The sequence below is a fragment of the Mesoplodon densirostris genome, chromosome 2, assembly GCF_025265405.1.
Source record: "Mesoplodon densirostris isolate mMesDen1 chromosome 2, mMesDen1 primary haplotype, whole genome shotgun sequence".
Lineage (NCBI taxonomy): Eukaryota > Metazoa > Chordata > Mammalia > Artiodactyla > Ziphiidae > Mesoplodon > Mesoplodon densirostris.
Genome location: NC_082662.1, coordinates 121450903 through 121477395, shown reverse-complemented (window position 1 = coordinate 121477395; position 26493 = coordinate 121450903). Strand labels below are relative to the sequence as shown.

General features: G+C 36.7%; 1 protein-coding gene across 1 annotated transcript; it reads right to left on the bottom strand.

Moving 5' to 3' along the window:
• UHMK1 (U2AF homology motif kinase 1) lies at nucleotides 1-26214 on the bottom strand. Its single transcript, XM_060090843.1, has 8 exons — nucleotides 25774-26214; nucleotides 24152-24444; nucleotides 23323-23514; nucleotides 21324-21418; nucleotides 14669-14745; nucleotides 14420-14518; nucleotides 10572-10660; nucleotides 1-7115 (listed from the first exon to the last, which is right to left on the bottom strand). The coding sequence occupies exons 1-8, from the start codon at nucleotides 26039-26041 to the stop codon at nucleotides 6969-6971; spliced, it is 1260 nt and encodes a 419-aa protein (XP_059946826.1). The 5' UTR covers nucleotides 26042-26214; the 3' UTR covers nucleotides 1-6968.
• Between the last annotated feature and the right edge of the window lie 279 nt (nucleotides 26215-26493).

Genomic DNA, 26493 nt, shown 5'->3' with positions numbered 1-26493 from the left:
TTTATTTTTAAGCTTTATTTTATCACCCTTATCAAACAAACACACATCAGAAAGCATATCAACAGTGCATCTTATGGTAAGTCAGTTTACAACAAAACTGAACAAGGCAATTGTGTTTACAGATAAAGTTTTCAGCAAAAAACTATATGCAGTACAATTAATTGAAACGCAGTGTCCATACTTTTTAGGTATATAGGAAAGTGGAAAATAAAAGTTCTTTGCTACTCAGCAAGAAAAAAACAGGTTTAAAAGACTTGAAATCAGAAATATAAGGATTTGAGAAAAGAACTTCTTGGTACTGATACACATCTACATTTATAGTCCCACTTAGTTATTAAAAAAAAAAATCACAAAATAGTAAGACATCACCAAGAACAGAGAACCATAGTGCCAAGAAATGCCAAGACCAATACGCTATTGAAACAACTGGTAGAAATGTTACAGACAATTCACTATGTACTGTAATATTCTTGTAGTTCTGAGGTGAAGGTAAACCAACAGGAGAGAATACTCCTTATAACTGGCTTTGGTTTAAGTGATCGTTCACATTTTTTCTAACCATACCTTCTAATCAAAAACATAGCAATTACATGTTATTGAGGGAAAATAGTAGTAGGTTTTAATATTCACAACCAGCCACTCCAGTGCTGATATGGGAAGCCAGAAACTGTTAAAAATCTATTAATGATAACTGGATTTCAAAGAGTGACCAAAAGATAACAAAGATGGAGCCCTTTGGGGGGAAAAAAAAATCCCTTCTACCCCAGATTTGCCACTGTTAAGAGGATATAAAGGAATGCTAAATTACTGAAGATTTTTTTTTCAATAAAATTAAGAATGAAGGAGTTAAATCCTACTGGAAAAAGATATGACAGCTTTACACTCTGCAAAGTAATATTCTACAGAGATGCGGCTTAACTTTTTTTTATTATAATAAACACTACTTACTTCATAAGGTGCTATAATGTTGCAGCTAGTGCATACTAATGCCACCCACTGTACCCACTGTGCAAAGGGAAATAAGGAGATGGCTAATCCCGTTTCTTTCTGATCCTTGATTTGCATAAGTGTTGATGTATACCAAATACACAAAAGATGGAGTTTAACTTAAATATTTATTTTAAAAAATTAGACCAAACTGAATATGGATATTTAGTCTGATCTCACACACTCTTAAAACAATTTTCTGGGGAAACAATGATGAGGAATGTGTAGAAATGGCAACATTTCTATGTTACAGGTACCAAACCTGGATTTTTAAAAATAAATATCATTTTTAGTTCATAAGCTATATGAACAATTAATAACACCAATAAGGAAGCTATTTTCTTCCCCTCATCTATTTTTATTACTTATCTTTCTCTTCTTTACTCTTAAATTTGGCAGACTTCTGACAACTCATGCTAATAAAATAATACAGCTATAGATAATTCAAATAACTGAAAAGAGTTTTGAGTCCACAAATGCATGATTTTGGATGTGTGATTTAGAACACCTCACTACATTTGCTTTTACACACTCACTGTCCTGACATCATGAATACTATTAAGGAGAGAGCTTAGAAGGGGAAGGCAATTCCACCCTGGGATAGAAGTGACTATGAACAATTCTCTTGCTGACAATCAAGAGTTTATGATAACAAATAGCTCTGATGTTTACAAAAGGGTTTCCCAAAAAGGAAAAAAATTTTGACAATTCCAGTTTTGGGGTTTTTTTCTTCAGAAAAAAATATACTACAAAGTAGTATAACAAAAGAAGCTCTTTTCTGCACAACACAACAAGGATCAACGGTCATATAAGACAAAATAAGACACGAGGCTTCTCTTTGCTTTTAAATTAAAATACCCAAAGCTAGGTCATAAAACATACATGACTTTCAAAAACAAAAATCAGTTTTCTTTAGGATATTGTGACAGCTACTCTATGTAATGGGAAGTAACACTCAGGCAATCATTTGATAAATTTCCCATGAATTCCAGCATTTATGGTGTCACAAACATAACTGCCATGATTATGACAACTCTCTGAAAAGCACAAATAAAGCAAATAAAACATTAATCCTTCTAAACAGTATAAGGGACAACAAAAGTGCTGAGTTGTAGGAAAATGAATAAAAACTTCATATCAGGAGAACAAAGATTGTATAAACTATACATCTGATATCCTGAAGATCACCTTCATGACCACCTATAAAATAAACAATTTCCTAAATGCTCTCTGGTTTACAGATATTTCTTTTACAGCCCATTTCTCCTATAAAATTGCAGCAAAAAGTTAAAATTGTTTACCTTCTTAAATATCCATAAGTACTTGTCAATTGCATGTCACTGTGTAAATCTATTGGTCATTCACTGTGTGAATTTAAAAAGCAGTGAAAGACACTGGAGAAGGGGAGGTGGCTAAGATAACAAACATGATACACCCTGTGGTGTCAGGTAGAGAAGCAGCTAACCTAACACAAAACAAATTCTTTAAAATTTGGGGTACTTCAAAAACTAAAACATCCATGGTTCCTCTATAACTAGGAAAATATAACTTACCCAAATATACCATAAGAGGCTCAGATGAATTCCATATCATAGAGATTCAACAGTCCTATATTCATTGAGAAAGCTAGAAAGTAATACTAACCTGAAAAGGCTAACATCTCAAAGTAAAGGTGATTTATTGAGCACCTTAAGAAGAAATGGAAATTCTTTTGAGCTAATTGTGACCAAAGGCTGGTCTGTATTGTGACCACACTTGACAAGAAATAAATTTTATCAGAGCTAGAGTAATAAGATTTGAAGAAGGAACCTAATATTAAAAATGGAACTAGATCCAAGGAAGAATTTGATTCTGCCAGATAACTCTGGCTTTCCGTTATATGTAATATTGGGGGAAAAAAACAAATATGAATAGTTTTACACATATAAAAAAAGGCAAACCCAGGCAATTTTGGAGTTTTATATTAAGTGACTCAATCCAAAAGTTATTCCAAGGAAAAGGCAAAGGAGCAATAATTATCATTTGGGAAGCTTTCACCCAAATGAGTTTTAATATTTTCCAAGAAACACAAGGCACTTGCTTAAATCTTTGACTGTCTACACATCCACCAGACTAAAAGTCATGATGCAATTCCATCTGTACACTTACCTGAATAAAGCCACCTAGCACGTACCTTTGCATAAAAGTCCAGGTAAAACACGTGGTTACTGAGTGTCTCCCCCACTCCCTCACCCAGTAACTATGTTATTATACTTATCATCAGTTACTATGGTGCTGATTTTCATTAAACTATAAAAAATAAAATGTCATGCTGCCAAGTATAACAGTAGAAATTATGTAAGATAGGCCTAATTTTATAAGGTCAGAATATAAGCCTAAAAAGATAATGATGCCAAAATGCCAGTTACCTGCATTTGAGGAATAGCTCAAGTGAGCCATAAAACAGCATCTGAGTATTGTAACTCTGACTATAATTTATTCCATAAAGGTAACTGATTCCCTTACCAGGGTGAAAGCCCAGTGTACTAAGACAGAAACAAACCTTATGCTCATAGTTTCTTCAACTTCCTTTACATGGCAGCACTCTTTCTGGCAGCATTCCTTATAATAAATTTGCTCAAAGGTTAAAATATAAGTACAAGCAATATGAATCTAGAAGGCAAGTTAAATAAGAATTGAGAGATTTTTTTAAAAAGGTTAATTTAACATAGCTCAGCCCTCTTTATTTAGCAGCTGGAATACCAAAAAGAAGGCAACACTTGTCTCAATGAAAACAGGGAGAAGGATGAGTAAAACTATATTTATGGTTTTGTTCTAAAAGAAGCCTAGTATTGGCTCAAGGCATAGCAGAGAGGGAATTTTTCTCTAAAGATTTTCTATACTGATGGCCACAAAACAAGGAAGACATTCAGTAATAATAAATGCAATCTCTTATTGCAAGAGGCTCATTTTGTTACTCCTTTAAAATGCAGCAAATAGTTTCTTTTAGCAGTGCTATCTTTCACTGAGGTGTCCAACTCTACTTATTCTTCTCTAAATACAGCATTAAAGTTTTGAAAGTAGCCAACTAGTGACCTCCTCCAAATATGTTTCCAAAGAACCAAAGATTTCCTATAGAATTATCAATTTACATGCCTTTTCTGGGACAAAAATGTACCATGAAAATACCATGGAATAATAAAGAAGAAACTGGAAGGCAAGAGAGAAGGAAGCACAGATATTAATTTAGGGAAAGAAAAACTACCTGAGATAAAATTTTCCCAAAATGGTAGGGGTTAAGTGACATGAACCCTCACATGTTTACCCTACCTCTCAAAAAGAAAATTTCTGTCTTTAAAACTTCAAGGAATCAAAATCTGTGTATATATTTCATTCTAAAGGATCATGAAAATTGCATCATTCAATATTTGGTTCAGGTTTAAAAAAGATAACAAGATTAAACTTCTTATAATATCAGAAGAGGGAGGGAGAATCTGCAAATGTCATCTTTGGTAGTAATGGGCTAAGAGCTATAAAATAACAATTTAAATCAAAGGAGGCACCTCCATTCAATTTTGTGGCTTAAATATAAAATATTTAATTCGATGCATGGTTACTTAGGCTCATCAGTTATTCCCTCAGCTCCCTTAAAATCTAGTTAGCATCTTCTGTAATAAAATTCTACAGTGTTAAACACTACATATACGCATGAATACATCAGCAATAAGAAGACGATCAAAGAATGCTGTGAAATTCAGCATCAAGATGTTAGCAGCATACTGCAACATTAAGCTTAGAAGCCTACCTGCAGTTTATTTGTAAGGACTTTTCTTTTTGGTGGTAGTGGGGGGAGGGAGAATGAGAAAGGTATATGTGCTAACCTAGAATACTTGCCCTTAAAAAGAATTCATTTGCATTCTGTGTTCATCAGTATGTATGGAAAGACCTGGTGTTTTTAATCACCATGGAAGCTGCTACCATATAAACATTTATGTTTTAGGAAAGCTTTGGTCTCCACAATACTCTCTTGAATTTTTATTTGAAACCAAACCGGCTAATCAACCTCTGAAAAGGCCAAAATGAAAAATAATAGCTCTTCCTTCTAAGGGCACATATTAGAAGCTTACTCTACAGTTCTCCCTTGGGCGCCATGCCACAGATCTTTTGGCAATTCATTATACCAAATTTGGCTTCATAACAAATATTAGCGAGAGTCCTGAATAATTAGGTAACTGTGAATAACTAAAATATCAAATGGTAATTGTCTGAATAGGGTAAAATAATTCATCCTCTAAGACATAAATTCTTAATTGGGCTCTCAATAACCTGCATGGCACACACAAGGAAAGATGATATGAGGAGGCTTCCAGCAGGGAAAGATATAAAAGCTTTTTCCTTAGGAAAATAAATAAATAAATAAATTTTTCATTTAGTTAAGAAAGCAAAAAATTCATAACCTGTATACTTTTCTTTTTTTGTATAATCAGTGCTTTATAAAGGTTTCCTAAGATTTAAACCTTTGAAGACAATCTACTGTAAAGTGGGAGGAATCCATAATTATAATTCCTAAAACCATGCAGTCAACCTGTGCCCATGAACTCACGAATACTAGTTTCCTCTAATGGGGGACACATTAGATTGCTATGAATCTTTTTAAGAATTCTTCATAAGTTTTTCTTCTTTTATATTTCCACCTTATTAGAGCTACATCTTCCTTAACTTCCTTGTAATTAGAAGTCAGATCACCTGACCACCTAGGATGCTTTCCTCTAACTTCTCTTCAGCTAAGGATAGAGGTAAAGAATGGGGGAAGAGGAAAAAAAGGAGTGGGAGGGAGATGAGAAAGAGAAAGAAAGAAACAAATAATCCTTGACTATGCACCCTTTGCCTATTTTTTTTCCTTTTCCCTTCACTGAACAACTAATTCTTTCTTTCTGACCCACGTCAATTTTTCATCATAGTAGACAGAACTCTATCTTGAGAAATTTTACAGTGATCCTAGAAGATTCAGTACAAAACAGATGAGCTAATGCAGGGTCTAAAGCAGACTGAAAGAAGGGGCAATTTATGTGTACCAAAACTTTTACAAGAGTTTTCTCACTTTAAGAGAGTTTCAATGTAACCCAGTTTAGACTTGTGTGTTCTGGGCCTCTCAGGAATGAACTATTTTCTCATTTCATTCTATCAGACAGACCGACTCCCAAAAAACTTGTATCCTAAATCTTACAGATACTAAACAGGTAGGGAGGAGATGGGCATAGACTGTATTAACTCACAAGATTCACACTATAAAGAAAGCTACTCAAATTTTCTCTAATCTTTCACACCTGCACACTCACTCGAGCATACATACTGGACATAAAAATTGTGCAAGATCAAGCATTAGCTTTCTATTTTAAAAGCCTTAATTTAAAAAAAATGTAGATAGGCTCACTGCAGTTTCTTTAAAGGAATATTCAGTACTACAGTACTTCTTTAAAAAAATTCATAACTCAGTGTTAAGAACACAGTAGGGAATTGCTGCTTAACAATTACTTAACATTACTGAGAGCATCCAGTGCCAACTACAGATATCAATAAGGAAGACCCCTCTGACAACATAAAGGAATAATCTGTAAGTGATGTCACCAACTCTAACAAATTTGTTAATAATATTCACTACAACATGATATTATTCATCCTTGCTTCATGATCACATGAAAGAGTTAATATCTTTTTAGGTTACATACTGAAGAGCAGCACTTGCCCTACTGCACAAAAAAAGGTTGCCCACATGGATGCTCTAAAACCCCTCAATGTATAGCTGAGAGGTCTTGTCCTACTCAGTGCCAAATGTTTGCAATGTAGTCACTGCTTGAGCAATGGCTGCACATTGGTAGGATTGAATAAATATACAAAGTATTCCCTTAAAATGATAAGGGGGTACTTCTGCATTCAGATGTAGAATACAATAACCCAGGAAATAGAAGAGGAGAAACAGGGAATAGTCCTTAGGTTACTGATTAAAGCAAAGTTTGATACAGATATCCCCGCTTGTAGGCACTCAGTGGGTAAAATGTAGCCACAACAAACTTCCCATCAAACATCCTTCCAGTCAGTAATTTCTGAGCAGCTTTGGAATCACCAGCATTTGCATACTCAACAAAGACCTGTAAAAGGACAGAGAAAACAAAGTAACTTCATTTTTATCAAAGTTGTTTTAGAACAGTGCTTCTCCAACTTTAATGTGTGTGTGTGTGTATATATGTGTGTGTGTGTATATATACACACACACACATATATATACATACATATGTATGTATGTATATATATATATATATATATATATGAATCACTTGGGGACCTTGTTACACTGCAGATTCTACTTCAGTAGATCTAAGGTGGGGCCTGAGTCTCTGCATTTCTAAACAGACTTCCAGGTGACGCCAATGCTGCTGGTCCAGGGACCACAGTTTTGAACAGCAAAGTTTAGAATACTTCCTTAGAACTCATTTCAATTCTGAAAAATTCCATCAAAACATACATCCTTTTGTCAGGTTCATAAAGGAGTGCTGAACAGTGCTAGACACTTGCTGAAGACAGGGCTGAACAGCCCAGAGAACAATGACATTTCGACAGTGTCTCAAAGAAGATTTGCAGAAGCCACAACTATAGTAAGGAAGAGGTTTAAAACTAGGTAATTTCCTTTCCCATAGGTAAATGAAATAGCATAATAATTTATTAGTTCTTTTTGATGATCTAAAGCAAAAGTTACAGGGAGGTGACATGACTTGAAATGACTTGTCCTCAGTTACCCGTAAATATGTGAGCCAGGAAAAGAACTGCCTTCCCTCCTCAGTTGTATGCCTCATTTGTTACATCAATATTCTTCAAACTGAGGTGCGAGCATCCTAGGACACTCAGAGACTTTCAAAGTGGAAGCAAGAATAGACAGTTTTAAGGACATCAATTTCCAAATTCTTAACTTTCATTTGTACCTTTTCCTAAAACTGGATCTACCTAGAAGTTCAGGCAGGTTATCCCTTTTCATTTCCCCTTTCATAGGAGCCCTTTTCCCAGCTGACGAAGCGAAGTTATTATCAAAGGGCATAAAAACCTTCAGGGCATAAAAAGAAGCAATTTCAAATACAGTACTTTTTTAAATGGACTGTTTCTTCATTGATAAACAAAGCTCCATGCCCTGTCTATGACTGGTCACTCCCTGTCTCATGCAAATATTTCTGTTAAGGATGATGTGTGACATTAGACCTAGGATATTTTGGCCTGTGATGGGATTTTCTGAATTCATATTTACTGTAAAAGGGACAGGTAGAACTGATTTCGTCTCTTCCATTCTATGACATTTTAAGCTATGCATTACTCTTGAACACAAAGTAGAGACCATACAGCGCTAAAAATTGATGTTCATTTTTTCACCTTAGATATACTTAATATTTTATATCTCCTTTTCTTACCCAAAAAAATGAGCTTAGCTGTAGTTTCTAGCAATATATACTTTTTCACTAAATACAAAAGGAAGATTAGATGATGTTCAGTGAGAAAAATGAAGCTCTTTCTGATTTTTTAAAATTGATTCATAATTACTCCAAAATCCATACACCAAAGTTCAATAAATGAGTAGACATGCAATTATAGAAGGAATACCAAGCTTTCTATCAGATTCCTTGCTTCATAGATAACCTATAATTTTACACATTACATCATTCTGAACTAAATAAAGAGGAAACATATTTTATAACTTACTATGTAATTAAATAATTATATTAGAGCTCTATCATTTTAATCTTGACTGCTTTTTATAATTGTAAGATGCATCCCATAGTCTACTTTCCAGTGTTTTTAAAATATTCCTTAAAAAAAATAACATGTTAATTTGAACTGAAATAGTCAAATTGGCTTTACCAACTAGGCAACATTTTCAATAACCCAAGGAAGTTAAATCTGTGATTCTAAGAGTTTATCAAAAGTTGCTTTCACTCTCCAGTGAATGTCAGTAGAAGCTTCTTATTTCTTTTGGTGATAAAGCAAATGCCTTCTTGCTCATAAAGACTTATTTTTTTCATATCATCTTAAAGAGGGATACTTCCCCCCTGAAAATACTCCCCGTTTCTCTATGCTGTGTTTCCCATTCTATTTTGACCACTCAGATTAATATCAAGTCAGATCACATTAGTCCTCAATTCAAAATCTTCCAATACCTTCCCTTCTCATTCAGAGTAAAAGCCAATGTTATCTCAAAGGCCTACAAGGCTCACTCTACTTGATCTGTCCCTTACACTCCCATACTTCCTTGATCTAATCTCTTACTACTCCCCATTTTTCTTACTCTGCATAGCCACACTGACCTCCTCAAACCTACCAGGCATACTCAGGGCCTTGGAACTTGCTGTTCTCTTTGCTGGAATTCTCTTCCTTACCTCCTTCAAATTTTGACTCAAGTGTAATCCACTAGTGCTTCCTCACCTGCCTATTTAAAACTGCAATCCACCCCTCCACAGCACTCTTTAGATCTCTTCTCCAATCTCTTTTTCCCCATAGCACTTTTCACTATATATTCTTTTATGTTTTGATCACTGTTGTATCCCAGTGCCTAGAAAATAACAGATGCTCAACATATACTGGTTGAATAAATAAGCAGCAATGATGTATTCAGTATGTTCCTGACACTGAATGAGGTAAGTGCCGTTATTACTAGACTGGCAATAATAACTTTTCACTAAGACTAGAGTGAGATTTCTTTTGTTTTTTTTTTTTCAGTTGCCAAGAATTTTCATAATATTGAACCATGAAAAACAAAATCTACAACCAGAAGTGATTTCAACCACCAGGGGACATTTGGCACTGTCTAGAGACATTTTTGGTGTCACAACTGAGGAGGAGGATGGAGGGAGGGCATCTAGTGAGTAGAGGCCAGGGATGCTGCTAAACATCCTGTAATGTACATGACAGCTCCCCTAACAAAGAATTATCCAGCTCAATGTTAGTGGTGTTGAGGTTGAGAAACACTTAGAGTAAAACAATATTCTGTTTTCTGAAAAATAAAAAAAAAAACTACAGATAAAAGAAAGATTTAATTTAGGATACAGAGTTTTCTTTAGAAACTGTGATCATAGTTTTAGCCTATACATTTTATAGACGAAAAAACTACAGTTCATCACAAAGCTAGTCAAGTTGAAACTGGAACTCAGCTTTCAGGATTCTCAGTCCAGTGTATTTTCCTTGTTTAAATTATCACCGATAATTCTATTACAATTAGAATCTAACCTAAATGGTTTCCTAACTATACTTAATTAGAACAAAATTAGGCCAAATATTTCTGTAGCTGACCCTGACCTAAATTAGCATATGATTCAGCTGGCCTGTATATAATGGCTTAAAAGTAGGTTAATATTTTTTAAAAAAACAAATTTTAACAGATAAAAAACTACATGCATATTATAGAACTTTTGGAAAAAGTGAAAAGTACAAGAAAATAAAAACAGCCATAATGCAAAATTCATAATCCCTAGCAACATTCTGTGTACATCTTTCTACAAAATTAAACATTTTGTACAGGATTTTAATAACCTCTGAATCATTCTGGAATTATGAAAATATTCACTTACTTGTCCTCTGCCAGGATTTTCTTTTGGAACAAGCAGAGATACCACTGGTCCATATTTTTGACACTCCTCTTTTACATCTTCTACAACATCTGGTTATTAATAAACACAACAGTAATCAGATGTAATTAACGAGCATTCATTATTTTCATATTTTAAATTAAAGAATTCAGGAATCCATATCTAAGTAATGAGGTCATTTTCTATAACTTCTAAAATTAAGCTTAAGTTAAGAATACAAATTCAATGCATTTAATAATTCTTTTTATATTTTACTTTGTTTTGAATAGTTAATACATTCAAGTGACTCGAAATCCAAAAAAATAGTCTCCTTCCCACTTTCCCAAATGTCATTCTGTTCCTCTCCCTGAAGACAATAAACATTATCAGTTTCTTCTGTATCCTTCCATAAATCTTATAAGCTTATACAAGCAAACATGATCATATATGCTTTAAGTAAAAAGTTCTAATCTTGCTTTTTTCAAATTAACATTACATTTTTAGATCTTTCAATATCATTACATGAAATTTTCTCATTTGTTTTTATGTCTGTGTAGTATTTCACTCTATACATGGTTGATAAATTCTCTGATGTGTCCTACTGCTGAATAATTAAACTATTCCCAAGCTTTTTGCCATTATAAACAATATTGTAATAGATAAACTTGTACATATCTCATTTCACTTGTGTATTTCTAAATTAATTTTCTAGAAATGGAATTGCTAGGTCAAAATGGATATCAATTTGTAATTGTTAAGAGTTACCAATTTGTTTTTCATAAAGGTTCACCAACTTAAACTCTCTCCAGTGATGTATGAGGATATGTTTTCCTATACCTCACTCACAGGAGGGTTTTCATATATTTTCTTCACTGTCAATGTAATAGGTAACAAAGATATCATAGTATGGTATTAACATTTCAATAAATGAGAATGAAATATGTTTGTGAGATACATTGTACATCCTTTCATATAAATTGTCTATTTGTATCCTCTACCCATTATCTACTGGCTTGATTTATAGGGGTTCTTTCTGTGATAAGAGCTGTAAATATTTTGTCTTTGGTGGTTTATGCAAGGTAAAATTTGTTGAATTAAAATTTTACCTCTTCGGAGTTTTGTGTCAGACTAGTAAAAGGCCTTCCCCACTCCAAGAATATATATATTTTTAATCTCCCATGATTTTTTAGTTAAATTTTTTTTCCTTTATTCTCTCTTTCCTGCCTGCCCTTCTTCCATCCTTCCTTCCTTCCCTCCTTTCTTTTTCTTTTTTCCCTGTTTTACTCCCTCCCTTACTTCTTTGTTTTGCTTTAAACTCTAACCTGTACATGATTTGCAATTTATTTTGGTCTAAAGTGGAAGGTTTGAACCTAACTTCTTCCCCACCACCATCAAGATTACAAGACAGCTGTCCTAACACTTATGATTTCTAGCAAGGCAAACTTACCTAAAACTAGTGTTATTTGAAGATGACCTTGCTAATTAGAACTAACAAGGCATTTAATGGTACTACATAGTCTGTTGCACTTTAGTTCACAGAAGACTGTTAAACAGTAAGATTTAATAGCAACGTTTAAACATTTCAATGCTCAATGTATTTAGAAGTAGAAAAAAGGTGTTACATAGCAATATACCCAGAAAAGAGTAGGTATAGTTTACCCTAACGTTTATCCAATGAAATCCAAGCTTGAGTTTTACAGCAATAAAAATTATTAGGAGGAGACAGAATTTAGTACAGTAGGTAGACAGACTTGAAGGACTTAAGTAGTGGGGCTTCCCTGGTGGCGCAATGGTAGAGAGTCTGCCTGCCGATGCAGGGGACACGGGTTCATGCCCTGGTCTGGGAGGATCCCACACGCCGCGGAGCGGCTGGGCCCGTGAGCCATGGCCACTGAGCCTGCGCGTCTGGAGCCTGTGCTCCGCAACGGGAGAGGCCACAACAGTGAGAGGCCCGCGTAGCACAAAAAAAAAAAAAAAAGAAAAAGGACTTAAGTAGTAATTTGAATTAGATGTAGAGATTATTTAGAACTACTGTACCATAAGGACCTGATTAAAACAATGCTGAGGGCAAGACTATTCTTTCAGATAAAAAGGCATCCTAAAAAGTAGAGACTGGAGATTCCTACAACTGTCACAGATTCAAAGAAATTATGTTTGTTTCATTTGTCAGATAACTATATAAAGCTGATTTACCCTTACAAGAGACAGTATGGTAAAATTAGCTTCATCTGTAATGGTTTAATTTTCCACAAAGAAAATGTTTAATACTAAGCAATTAATATTTGTATGTTTGGTCCTGCTTTTTTTTTTTTTTTTTTTTTTTTTTGCGGTACGCAGGCCTCTCACTGTTGTGGCCTCTCCTGTTGCGGAGCACAGGCTCCAGACGCGCAGGCTCAGTGGCCATGGCTCACGGGCCCAGCCGCTCTGCGGCATGTGGGATCTTCCCGGACCGGGGCACGAACCCGTGTCCCCTGCATCGGCAGGCGGACTCTCAACCACTGCGCCACCAGGGAAGCCCCTGGTCCTGCTTTTTAGTCCATTCACCACTCTGCTTCCAGAATGCTCTTATTAAACACAAGTTTGACTATATCACTCTCCTAGTTTAAATTTTAATGGCTCTTTATTGCATTTAACAAAGAACAAATATTTATTGAGTACTTATCAGAAGCCAGGGACTATTCTACCCCTGATGCAAAGTTCTCTTGTGTAGTTTATATTCCAATATTACTACCTCTGGGATTAAAGTCAAAATTCTTAAACACAGCAAACAAGTCTATTAGATATCTGTATTCTGGCTACCTCTTTAACTTTAACTGACTGTTCCCCAATAAATATCCTAAGATACAGCCATACCAAACAATTCGCTGTTCTCTGAACATGCCACACTTTCTCTCATCTCTATTTCTTTCAGCTACTTTTAGCTCAACCCCTCAACTTTTAGCCAAGCAATTCTGTTTACTAACAGAGCTCAGATGTTACCTCTGTAGAGATGCCCATTCATGCATCACTCAGATTGAGTTAAATACCCCTCCTCTCTGCCTCAGTACATTACCCTACCTTCAGATTTATCAAAACTATAATTGTTTATATAACTGTCTCCCCGATCACACTGAAGTCATGAAATAATTCCACAGTGGCAAGTATATACTCAGTAAATATGTCTTGAGTGAATGAATTATTAAAAGCAAAACAAGAGAGCTAAAAGGAGAAGTGAAAGATTAGGGCAGGACTAGAATAGACAGGGAGAAAGAAGTTGCTGGGAAAGATAGCCTTCTTTATTAATTTTGTGAAGGCCTATGAGATGTAAAAGAGTTGAAAGGACCTTAGGAATTGTTTTAGTGTACTCGAACTGCTATAACAAAATGCCACAGACTGAGTGGCTTAAACAACAGACATTTATTTCTCATAGTTCTGAGGCCTGGAATTCCAACATCAAGGTGCAGGCAGATTTGTTGCCTGGTGTAGACAGCTGCCTTCTTGCTGTATACTCACATGGCAGAGAAAGAGAAAAAGAGAGGGAGGAGAGAGAGACACCTCTCCTGTCTCTTCTTTTTTAAAGGGCATTAATTCCATCATGAGGGCCCCACCTTTAAGACCTAATCTAACCCTATTACCTCCTAAAGTCTCCAAGTCTAAATACTATCACATTGGGGATTAGGGCTTTGTCATATGAATTTGGTGGGGGACACATTCAATCTATAGCAGGAATCAAAAGTGAGAGTATTTTAGAGATCATATAGTTCAATATCCTCACTATATAAATTAGTAAAATATGAGAATCTTATTAATTGGTATGATTATTCCACACAGTTAGGAAAGACACATTAAAATATAATTTAGGAAACACTGACCTTCATATTCTTCTTCATTCTCAAGATAATCATCATCCAGCACATTCAGCAGTCTTAGCACTGGAGTAGGAAGCATCACCAAATCTTCAATATGAGGGGCTGTTAAATTCATTACAACATGGTTAAATGTAAACTCTCCCAAATAAATTGATGACTACCAGGCAAAGAAGCTTGGGAATATAAATTAGCTCTAACGTTTTATTTGATTGTAAAATAACCAAGAAAAAAATAAAGACGTATACAACTTACCAAAAGGAATGCTAAAGAAGGGGCTGCACAATGCCATTTCAGCAGGAATTCTTCTGCTTGGATCATCATGAAGCATGCTAAAACACAAAAATAGGTATCTTTACAATTTTTGTCAAATCTTCTGAAAATGCAACCATTAAAGAAAATAAGAACGTCTAAATGTACACCACAGCATTAATCATATTAGCATGACTTACTGAATCATTCATCTACAAAAAAATAAATGCTATTTATGAGTAAATAGTCCAATAATTATATATACCTAAGACATAATATTATATTTTAATTTAAAATCTTTTTGATTAATAAATACAACATGGGAAAGTGATCCACACTCTGTAACACTAAGTGAAAAACAGCTAGATGTAGATTTAGGGTAATCCAATTAAAAAAAAAACAAAAAGAGGTGAGATGACTTTTGAGTCTTGTCGAATCCCCCTAATAATAAAGCAACTTGATAGCAAAATCAAAAATCTATGGACAACATCTCTAACAAAAGTAGGTAACCCGGGCCTCCCTGGTGGCGCAAGTGGTTGAGAGTCCGCCTGCCGATGCAGGGGATACGAGTTCGTGCCCCGGTCTGGGAGGATCCCATGTGCCGCGGAGCGGCTGGGCCCGAGAGCCATGGCCGCTGAGCCTGCGCGTCCGGAGCCTGTGCTCCGCAACGGGGGAGGCCACAACAGTGAGAGGCCCGCATACCGCAAAAAAAAAAAAAAAAAAAAAAAAAAAAAAAAAAAAAAAAGTAGGTAACCCCACTAGACTCCAAAATAAAAGAGGCTAGGGAGAAACCATCAATAGCAGTAGGACTTGCACCACATTGGCATGTATGCAGAAGGAAGCAGACAAAAATAACAGTTAATCTGATGAACCAGAGAAAAAAATAATCCCAAAGAACCAAAAGGTATTCACTGGAAAGCACAGTTAGCCAATTTGAGAAAAGCAGCTGAAACTACCAGGGGTTATACATTCTAATTCCAAGTGAATGCAAGGGGTCCTCTGTAAGACCTGAGGGGGCTGAAGTAATCTGGACGCTAGAACCTCTCAAAACCAACCAGCTGAAGCTCCCTTCCAGGGCAGAGTCCTGCAAAGAAAAGAAATCTTGGGAAGAGAATCCACATTGATGGGGTAAATAAATTGAGAGAGAAAGAGACAAAGACACCAGGAAAAAAGCAGGGAAGAGCCAAGAGATCTCAGGAAGAGAAAAAAAACACTTTTTCAAAAAAAAATTACACAAAACAACAGAAGGAGCCCTGTGTAGTTAGAAAAGCTACACCTTCTTCTGTAAGTTTAGGAAAATGAATTTCATATAAAAATGAACCACATAAAAAGTATTATAACTAAGTTACTATACAAGAAAAGAGAATTGCAAAATAACTGCCCTCAGACAACGAATGCATGCAAGAAAGACATGACCACAACACAGATGAACACTATAACCTATCATTTCAAACGAGCTAAAGGCATTTTTTACAAAGATACAAGATATGAAAGAGTAACATAAATCAAATTAGAAAATTTCAAAAATCAGATAACAGAACTCAGGAGAAACAAAAGGAAAAAATAATTTCATAAAATAAGCTTAAGCTAGAAGAGACATAAAGATGAATAAACACAAGAGATAATGTCTTAAAGACAAACAAGGCAGAAAAGAGAAAAAAAATTTTTTTTTTTTTTTTTTCTTTTTGCGGTATGCGTGCCTCTCACTGCTGTGGCCTCTCCCGTTGCGGAGAACAGGCTCCGGACGCGCAGGCTCAGCGGCCATGGCTCACGGGCCCAGCCGCTCCACAGCATGTGGGATCCTCCCGGACCGGGGCACAAACCCATGTCCCCCGCATCGGCAGGTGGACTCTCAACCACTGCGCCACAGGGAAGCCCCAAGTGACTTTTAATACAGAGTGTCATCAACACGCTGTTTTCAACAGCAACACTATATGCTAGAAGAAAACAGAGTACAGTTGACCATTGAACAACTCCAGGGTTAGGGGCACACCCCCTCCCCACAGTGTAAAATCCATATAATTTATAGCTGGCCCTCCATATTAACAGTTCCTCTGTATCCACGGTACTGCAGCCGCAGATTCAACCAACTGCAGATCATGTAGTAACATACTATTTACTACTGAAAAAAATCCATGTATAAATGGACTCTTGCAGTTCAAACCTATGTTGTTCAAGGGTCAACTGTAATTTAAGACACTCAAGAAAAGTGTCTGCTAAGGATTTTTATACCCAGGTAAACAGACTTTCAATTATAATAAGCACAGTTTAACTATTATTAATATGCAAGGGACTTCCCTGGTGGCACAGAGGTTAAGAATCTGCCTGCCAATGCAGGAGACACGTGTTTGATCCCTGGTCCGGGAAGATCCCACATGTCACGGAGCAACTAAGCCCATGCGCCACAACTATGGAAGCCCACACACCTAGAGCCTGTGCTCCGCAACAAGAGAAGCCACCGCAATGAGTAGTCCCCGCTCTCCGCAACTAGAGAAAGACCACGTGCAGCAACGAAGACCCAACGCAGCCAAAAATAAATAAATAAAACAAATAAATTAAAAAATAAATAAAACAGTATTTTAAAAAAATGTTAAAAGAAAAAAACATGAAGAACTCAGAGAATATTAATCCTATGATCAAGAGAACAAGCTTTAGTAAACTAAAATGACTAGAGAGACATCAACACAAGGATCAGTGATGAACATTAAATATCTAGTTACACATAGAACTGAGATTAAATGAGAGTGTTTGAAAACAGAGTGCATAGCACGTAATGGCTATATAATTTGACAATGCAGATATAACTATTTTTCAAAAGAGGGAAGAATGGGAAAAGCATATGCAAAAACAACTGTTTTCAGTAATCTTACTATACCACTATTATTGAGACTGTTTTAGTGTAATGTGGAATGAAGCAAATGAGTAATTATGAAATATTCTAATCTGGCATTCTCTTTGTCCTTAAGAACCAGAGTTCCTGACATAAAAGATAAGAGAAAGAGATGTAAAACAGAAGAAGTAAAAACACTGTGGTTCTGAATTTAAACTGGAAACATCAGTATGAACTCTGTCCACTTAATAGGCCTTGAAACAATGACCGCCCCAGTAGCAGTGAGTATTCCTAATACCCAGATGGTGGTTTTTAAAATACCATTTCCTACTAAAAGAAACCAGGCTTCTTGGAGAAATGCTACTTCCAGGTCTGGGGCAGGAAATGTATACTTTGAACTAGGAACATCTTACCACACCAGATAAAAATGAAACTATTACAGATAATAAGGTCTGCCAAAACCAACCTGCAGAGGCTCACATTCCTCAAAGATGGGATAATTTCAGCTTCAATTAGGATAAGAGCTGCAATGGATTGAAATATACCAAATATATTTAAATTCACTAATTAATAATGATACTTTGACCTTTCAAAAAGGGGATGGTCTGCTTTGGAAGATGACAGGGAATCAATTCATTATGAAAACAAGTCAAGAGAATCAAGCATTTATTTCGTCTTAACTAAATGAAGAGAAAATGACATAATAAGAACATCACCATTCTACAACCCCTAACAAAGTCATGGATCTAGGCACTAAGTATTAACAGTTCTTAACACACAAAATGGAGATGGCCACATTATGTGCTGACATAAAAAAACAGAATACCATCTATAGTCTGGAAAAAAAAAACTCTCTAGATACAAATATACAACTATGAATTTACAGAAAATAGGGAAATATGTTAGACTATACTATACTACAATAACACAATCTGTAAAATTCAGACTGTGGACAACTATATTGAGTCAACAACTCAGGCTATTCAACAAATAAACAAAGGAACAGGGAGAGTAGGAGATGGAAAGAGACCTTTTAGAGTAAATGAAACTTAAAAGGGATTTGTTTTTTTTTAATAGAAGGGCAACACTAATCCATAGTGTTTAGGGATGCACACTTAGGTAATAAAACTATAATGAAAACAAGGAAGTAATAACCATGAAAGTCAGGGTAGCGGTTACTTTTAGGGAGGAAGAAGGGGCTTGAGATTGGGATAGGGTACGTAGAGGACTTCAGGAGTAGCTGGTAAAGTTCTAATTCTCAACCTGAATATAGTGGATACAAGAGTATTCCTAAGCATTCACTAAGCTACACATTTGTTTTCAGTATCTACGTTTTAGTCTACAATAAAAAAAAAAGGTTCGAATAATTTGCATGCATATACAACAAAATATGAAGAAAAATACTGAAAAGAAATACACCAAAGTGCTAACAGTAGAAAATGAGTTTATAATTTTTATTTTTCTTGTCACAATTTTCTATAGCTTCCAAATCTAGTATTACTTGTAGAAAAACGGGGAAAAAAAGTATTATTAAAAACAAAATAAGGGCTTCCCTGGTGGCGCAGTGGTTGAGAGTCCGCCTGCCGATGCAGGGGACACGGGTTCGTGCCCCGATCCCGGAAGATCCCACATGCCGCGGAGCGGCTGGGCCCGCGAGCCATGGCCGCGGAGCCTGTGTGTCCGGAGCCTGTGCTCCGCAACGGGAGAGGCCACAGCAGTGAGAGGCCCGCGTACAGCAAAAAAAAAAAAAAAAAAAAAAAAACAAAAAAAAAAAAAAAAAAAACAAAATAAAACCAAACCCCTCAAGCTTAAATAACAAGGTCAATTAGACTTTTAAGTCTATCCCAGCATCCATTACATAATTTGACTTCTATCCTAGAATCCGTTATATAATTTTACACTGCCTCTTTTCAATATAAAATGCAACATTTAATATCTAGTATCAGTCAGATACTGACAGCTATTTAAAACTACTGTAATTTGTAAGACACACACACAAATAAGTGCAAGTAAAACTGGTGAAGCTGACAATGGCACTACGCATCTTTGGGACTGGAGAACTGGCTACAATTTCCACAGAGTTCATGCAGCAGTGCAGCCTGGGTCTTTGGACAGTGAGTCAGGAATATTTGCTTGTGCTTTTGATCAGTCTGAAAGTCGGTTATTAACAGCTGAAGCTGATAAAAACATTAAAGTGTACAGAGAGGATGATACAGCGACAGAAGGAACTCATCCAGTCAGCTGGAAGCCAGAAATTATCAAGAGAAAGAGAGTTTAATGTGGCGTTGTCTTCATGGTGGTTCCAGTTTTGTTTTTTGTTTCTTTTTTAGCTCGGTATTGATGAGAATATCCAGTCATTTGTGCTCTGGCTAGGAATATAAAGCAAAAACTCACATACTTGAATCATTGCTTTTTCATATTTTACAATGAACTGTCCTCTCCCCATGTTTTTATTTCTAAAATAAAGTTTGAGATCCTAGGAGGTAAGATGCAGATATCAAGCATATGTGGGTTTGTTGAACATAACTATCCTAAAGACAGAATGATTTATCAGTTTTATTAAAACACACTTTTTTTTTTTAACTTACAGAACTGCTTACTGTAGTAGGACATGTTTTGAGGGGAGCAGTCTTTCTTTTTAATCCTTTAAAAACTGCTATCTGTGACTGATAATTTGGGATTAAAGGATTTGAAGCGTTAAAAAGAAAAACAAAAAAAAAAATCTGGTGAGATCTGAGTTCCATGGACTGTAATGTCAATTTCCTGATTTCGATATTGTACTAGTTTCATAAGATGTTACCGCTAGGGGAAACTGGGTGAAATCAAAACACTACATCTGTATACTTTAAGCAAAAAGCTCCATAACCGCCTGACTCATTTCATTATATACCCATGTGTAATATCAATTATCTCTGATCAAAAACCGCAGTGTCAAAAAAAAAAAAAAAACCCGCAGTGTCATTTCCTTAGACACCAAGATTTATAAAACAATCAATCATGCCAGATAAAAACAGACACCTTCACTTACAATAACTGACACTAATCAGAACACCCTCCGGAGCAACACCTGGCCCAGGAGTCACATGGACCAGCTTTCTCAAATAAGTTTGACAACGACTATCATAAGGGCATGACTAACTTGCCACCGAATCTGAATGGCCGTAGGTTTACTCTGAGAAACAAACATTCCTGGGTAGGAGTGGACTAATGAGCAGTTTTAATGAAGCTTTAAAAGCCAGTTTGGAGAAAATTTAAGAATAGGGTACACATCCTTTTAATTAAACCGTTTGTCAGAAATCATGTTTTGTCAATTCAAAGAAAGTCTATTTTATGTCACTACATTTTTAAAGACAGGTATTATTTTTATATTAAAAAACAATTTAAAAATTAAAAAAACCCCACTGTATCTGTCCCCAGAGTTTTCAATGGTAATTATTTAAAGTATAATATGTAATTACTTTACTTGAAACTTTTAGTTGGTAGTCCAAAGTAAACTTAGTCTTTAGTTAATAAACACCTATTCTCTATCACATATAGAACTGCCAGAGCTACGAAAGGCCCAAGGTACAGTGATCCATCATCTATCTTCCACTGAATAACTGCTAGGAAGAGCCTAATACCTGGTACTCACTAGGAAAAAAGAACACTCCTTTGAAAATAAATTTAGTAAAACAACTTGATTGCTTTCTTATTAGAAGCTAGCCTATATAGAATATCTAAAGATTTTTGATTCTAAGGAAGTAAAAGCTCTACATGATTAAGCAAACCAGAAATAATAATATAAATCCATTCAGAAAAAAAAGCCAGTTTAAAGTACATGTAACATACCTTTTGATAAGGTCTCTTAGGTGATAGGCTGGAATTGCGGCATTCACCACTGCTTTACTGGCAAATATGTGATCAATAATAGCAGAACTGTTTGCCTAAAAAGACGGAAAAGGTCTTCCTTTGGTTATTCAATTCAGTCTGTATTTACTGAGTACTGGACACATAGCACTGAACGGTTTGGTAAATTAAATGCAACAGAAAACACTCTCTTCTGAGAGCTTACAATCTTAATGAAGGAGATTGGTACATTATTATAAAACTTCTAGAGAAGAGGAACATTTTTTCTCCATTCTCAGTACCTGACACTCTGAACACTTACCAGATGAATGAATAAAGAAACAAATACCAAAGCAACCACACAGAAATGTAGTTTAATGCAAAATGAGAAAGTAAATGTGTGCTAGGTGAGTCACTGTCTTCATGATGAGTCTTCAATTGGTTTTCAGACAGAAATAAAATAAACTATCAAAGAGAAACCAGGACAGTATTTAAAAATTGCATCTGTCACATTATTCATACCTTAAATCCTTGTGGAACATAACATTTTCTCCCTGAGTACTGTGGAAGTGTGTACGTGAGTAAAAAGACCCGATATCATCATCATCATCACCTAATACCACAGGCCACACGCTATGCTAGGAACTAGGTATCATCTCTTTTTTAACCTCAACACTGTCATCCTCATTTTACAGAAAGTAAACCATAGCTTAGTAAACCTAAATAAATAACGTAGAGGTAGGGGAAGATATAAACCCTAGAGATTTAACTTCAGAGCCTATGCTCATACTCGGCAATTTTGCCTCTATAGAAAGTGATAAAATACAGAATAATGATGCTTATATCTAGGAGACAAATAATGGGGATTGCTTTAGTACACATCATGCCTCTAAATTTCACCAAAAAAATGCCCAAATGTGATCTAGTTCTGGTTGGCTCTGGCTCAAGAAGAAATAGTCCAAAGAGCTCAAAGTTAGTCAAAGCTAAATGTAGAAAATTGATCCGTTTATCTATATTAGCACTAGAGAAAGAACAACAGACTGTTTGGGGTACTAATGATAAAGAATGATACTGGTTTTACTCACATAGCAGTACTTTTTTTGCCAAAAGTAAGCATTAGGTACACCCAGTAGGCTATTAAAGTATTTATTCCAAGAACTGCTTCACCAGGTATAGATGACTAGGGGTTTAAAAGAAATAAAACTCTGTATGGTATAATGGCCACACACTATGCATTAGATGCTCAAAAAAAATACTTGTTTAATATCAAAACCAATAATAATTCCTAAACATTGTACTGTTTATCAAACCTCTAACCTAAAGGATATGATATCATCACAACATTAAAGCCCCAGTATGTTGGAAAACATAATGTAGTTAATTCCTAACTCATGAATATGTGAAAGGTTAATTCCTATGTCAGAGGTTTGGAACTTAGAACCCATGTTCCCAAAGAAACAATGTTATTAGCAGCACTTTCTCAGGATAGTTCACATATAGAATACAAATAAACACGAAGCAGAGTGGAACTGTGGACAGAACACTGAACTTTTGAGTAGGAGGGACAGAATTGGGGGCCCAGGTCTAGAACATCCAGTTGTACTATCTGGAGCTAGTGGTTTTACATAACTGTACCTCCAAGTTTTCATTTGTAAAAGAATAACCAATATCCATTCTAACAGTCCTCATAGAATAGTATTGTATTAGTAATATTTTAGAATATAATACTACATTACTAAACAAATCACTGTTGCTTCTTTGGGGAAATGCATTCATTCAATCACTTACGACACGCCAGGCCTCAGCTAAAAACAGTGAGAATGCAATGCTCACTAGCACATCTGTAGCTACGGGAGTGAGGAATGGCATTGAAGGTAACATGAATGCAGTAGGAGGAATATGGAGGAGATGAAGCAATCAGTGTCCTCAAAGAGAATCACTATAAATGAGTACACTTACATTGGGATTAAAGGCCCCAAAGCAAAACAGTGGTAGAGTTTACCTTCCATTCCTGAGATCTGACTGTATGTTTCAGTTTCATTCCTGAGAACATTTCCAGTAAAATGATTCCTAGGCTCCAAAGATCAACAGCTGAGGTACATTCTGTATCACTCTGCAGGCCAGCCTGGGCCAAGCAGTTCTGCAGTTCTGCTTCCGGAGCCCGATACCCGTCTGTCTGAATGTACTTTACATCCTAAAGAAGATGAGTAAATATTGTAACCAATCAAAAACTGCCCACTTTCCATCCAACCAGTGTATTTACCTCTCTGAAAGTGCAATGAGCCACTGCCAAACTGAATGTCAAAATTTTGAGTCCTTGGCTACCATAATACTTTGGTTCATTAACTGGGTAGTTCTCAAAGGCAAGCTGTACACTTTCCATACAACTGCTCATTTCTTTAGATATTCTCTTGCCTGTCCGACACTGCTGATAAATAAGGACACTCTGCAAAGAGCTGATAAACCATGGAGAATGGAGCATTTGCCAGAACTGTCACATGAGTTCTGCCATTAGACAGAGTCCCAACATTGAAGACACCAGTAACAGTAATTCAGCAATTAACCAAATGCTCAAAGAAAAAAAAGCCTTCTATGTAGGTAAAGTACTTTAAATAATTCCACAGCCCTCTTTTACTAGCACCCCCTACCTGACCCAAACATATATCCCTTTTTAATGATTATGGCAATGAAATTCTTTTTATTTGCTTCATCCCCAGGCACTTCAGTATTTTACATAGAAATATCTCTTAAGTCTCTACTAAATCACCTCTGTTATTTAAAAATATTTTGTTTAGACCACTGAGGGGCTGGGGAGAGAAAGTATGTCTTACCTGATTGCCTTCTTTGAAGCTAAGTCCAAAGTCAATGAGTTTAAAACATTCATTCTCGGCACTCCACAATATATTACGTGGTTTGAGGTCTGCATGGACATAACCCTCATGATGAAGAAAAGCAAGGGCCTCTAGAACATCTCTGGCACAATGCTGTATCATCCACATGGAACAACCCTGGTGACTGGAATATAAAAGCAATTCCGAAACACTGACATCCAGGAGTTCAAGCAACAGACAGCGTGATGGCACATTTGGAGAGAAGTGGATTGTAAAGACTCCATATAAAGTCACTAGAAAAAGAAACGAATTATAATACTTTAAAAACCAGACTCCGAGTAAGTGACCATTAAAGTAGATACAAATTTGGGGTAGTCTAGATAAGGATAACTTTGATGAGCAAGCAAGCCCACTGTAATTTATTTTTCCCATGAGTAAGATTTTTGGGCAACTGGGTTACTTTATTTTAATAAAATGAGGCGACCTTCAACAGCGGATTACTATTCAAAGATATTAAACATGGCACAATAATTCAAATTGTGTTTCCCAAGCACTCAGGGATGGGTGAATAGGCACTTAGGGTGCCAAGCAAAAATGATCAAAAGAAAAATCCAAATACTAAGTACTCTTACGGCAAATGTCACAACATGCAAAATCAAAATTGAAGATTGTTTCTTGATCCAAAATAGCACTCTATAATCTAAATATTAAAAGGAGAGATTGGGACTTTCAAGATGACATTTTAACCTTATCTTGTAAAGATTCAACAACTCCTTAGGTCTGCAAAAAATTTCCGTCTTAAATACCCGGGTTATATACACCATTTAGCAACCCTTAAAAAATAAAAATAAAATAAAAATAAAAAAGCAACACTAGTGTTAAGAAATTCTTCTCCAAATGGTAATATTAAAAAGGTCACCTTCAAATTAAATATGGATCATGCTTGCCAGGAAATAAGACATTTCTTTATTAACAAAAGCCGTTACTAATTATAAGCTCTCTGTTGGTATAGTAACAATGAAAACTGTTTTCATACATCAATCATCAGTAACTATTACATATCTTACATTCCGAATATCTGAATCATGAAACATGGTCTCACCTGGGTAAAAGTATGAAGTGCTTATGTATAATTTTCACACTTCCATAGGACTACTGTGTAAAATTTGGGAGTCATTTCTCCCAAATCCATACTAAATATGTATCAAGTAACACCTATACGGGTTATTAGCATTGACGTCACAAGTACTAGAAATATTTCCCATTTTTCACTGGTGTGCAAAGATTAAAACATTTCCGTATAAGACATGACAATCTAGTAAAGATATGCCTCCTTTCACTAGAGAAGATAATTCTCTGTGCTAATAGGTGCGGCATTCTCCAAAGAGAACTGAATCAAAACAGAATTTATTGAGCATCTACTACGGGCAAAGCAGACCACCAACTCCACCGTACTACAGAGTGAAAGGGGGACGGAAAAGGGCCCTGGACCGGGTGATAAGGACAGGGCCAGACCCACTTGTCCAGCCTAAAAGACGGAAGACGGAACGCCAGGCTGCAAGAGGGAGTGCATGCCTGGACTGGGACTTGGCCAAGACGAGAAGGGAGACAGCGGCTATTACCGATGTTCCTGTGACCCTGCAACTGCTCCAGCGCCGCCCTCTCTTTGCGGAAACCGTACTCGGCGGCCGAGGCCGCAGCCCCGGTGGTGCCCGGCGGTAAGAACTGCTTCAGAGCGCCGGGGGGCGAGCCGGGTGTGCCGCAGCAGCGCACACGATACACCGAGGCCGAGGAGCCGCTACCCAGGCGGCTCTGTACCTGCCACAGCCGCCCGAAGGCTTCCAGAAACCGCGGCGGCTCCGCGCCCCACGCGCAGCCGGATCCCGCCATCGGTGCGGACTGAGGACGCTGACACGGAGCTGACGCGACGCCCAGGGCAGGCCGGCAGGGCCCGCGGTCACATCCCCGCCCGCCGGACCAGCGGCTCCGCAGGGAGGGGCCTGCAGCCGCCTCACCGACTGCCGGGACCTCGGGCCGCCATGACACCGGAAACCGTAGGCGCTGTGGGGGGCGGGGTGGTCCCAGAAGCCGGAAATGGAGGAAGAGCCAATCCTGCAGGCTGAAGGAGGCGGGCCCAGAAGGGGCGGGGTCTAGAGTTGATTAGAGGAATTCAGGTTTGGAGGAAGGGACTGAGGTTGAGAGATGTGAAACTTTCTTGAGAGTTCTCACTGTTCCAGGTCCAACGTAAACCGCTTTCACACACATCACCTGAAATTAAAACTGATCCTTTTTCTTGTTGAGGCACCTCACCTCAGCACTGGGAACCTAGGAAAATACAACCC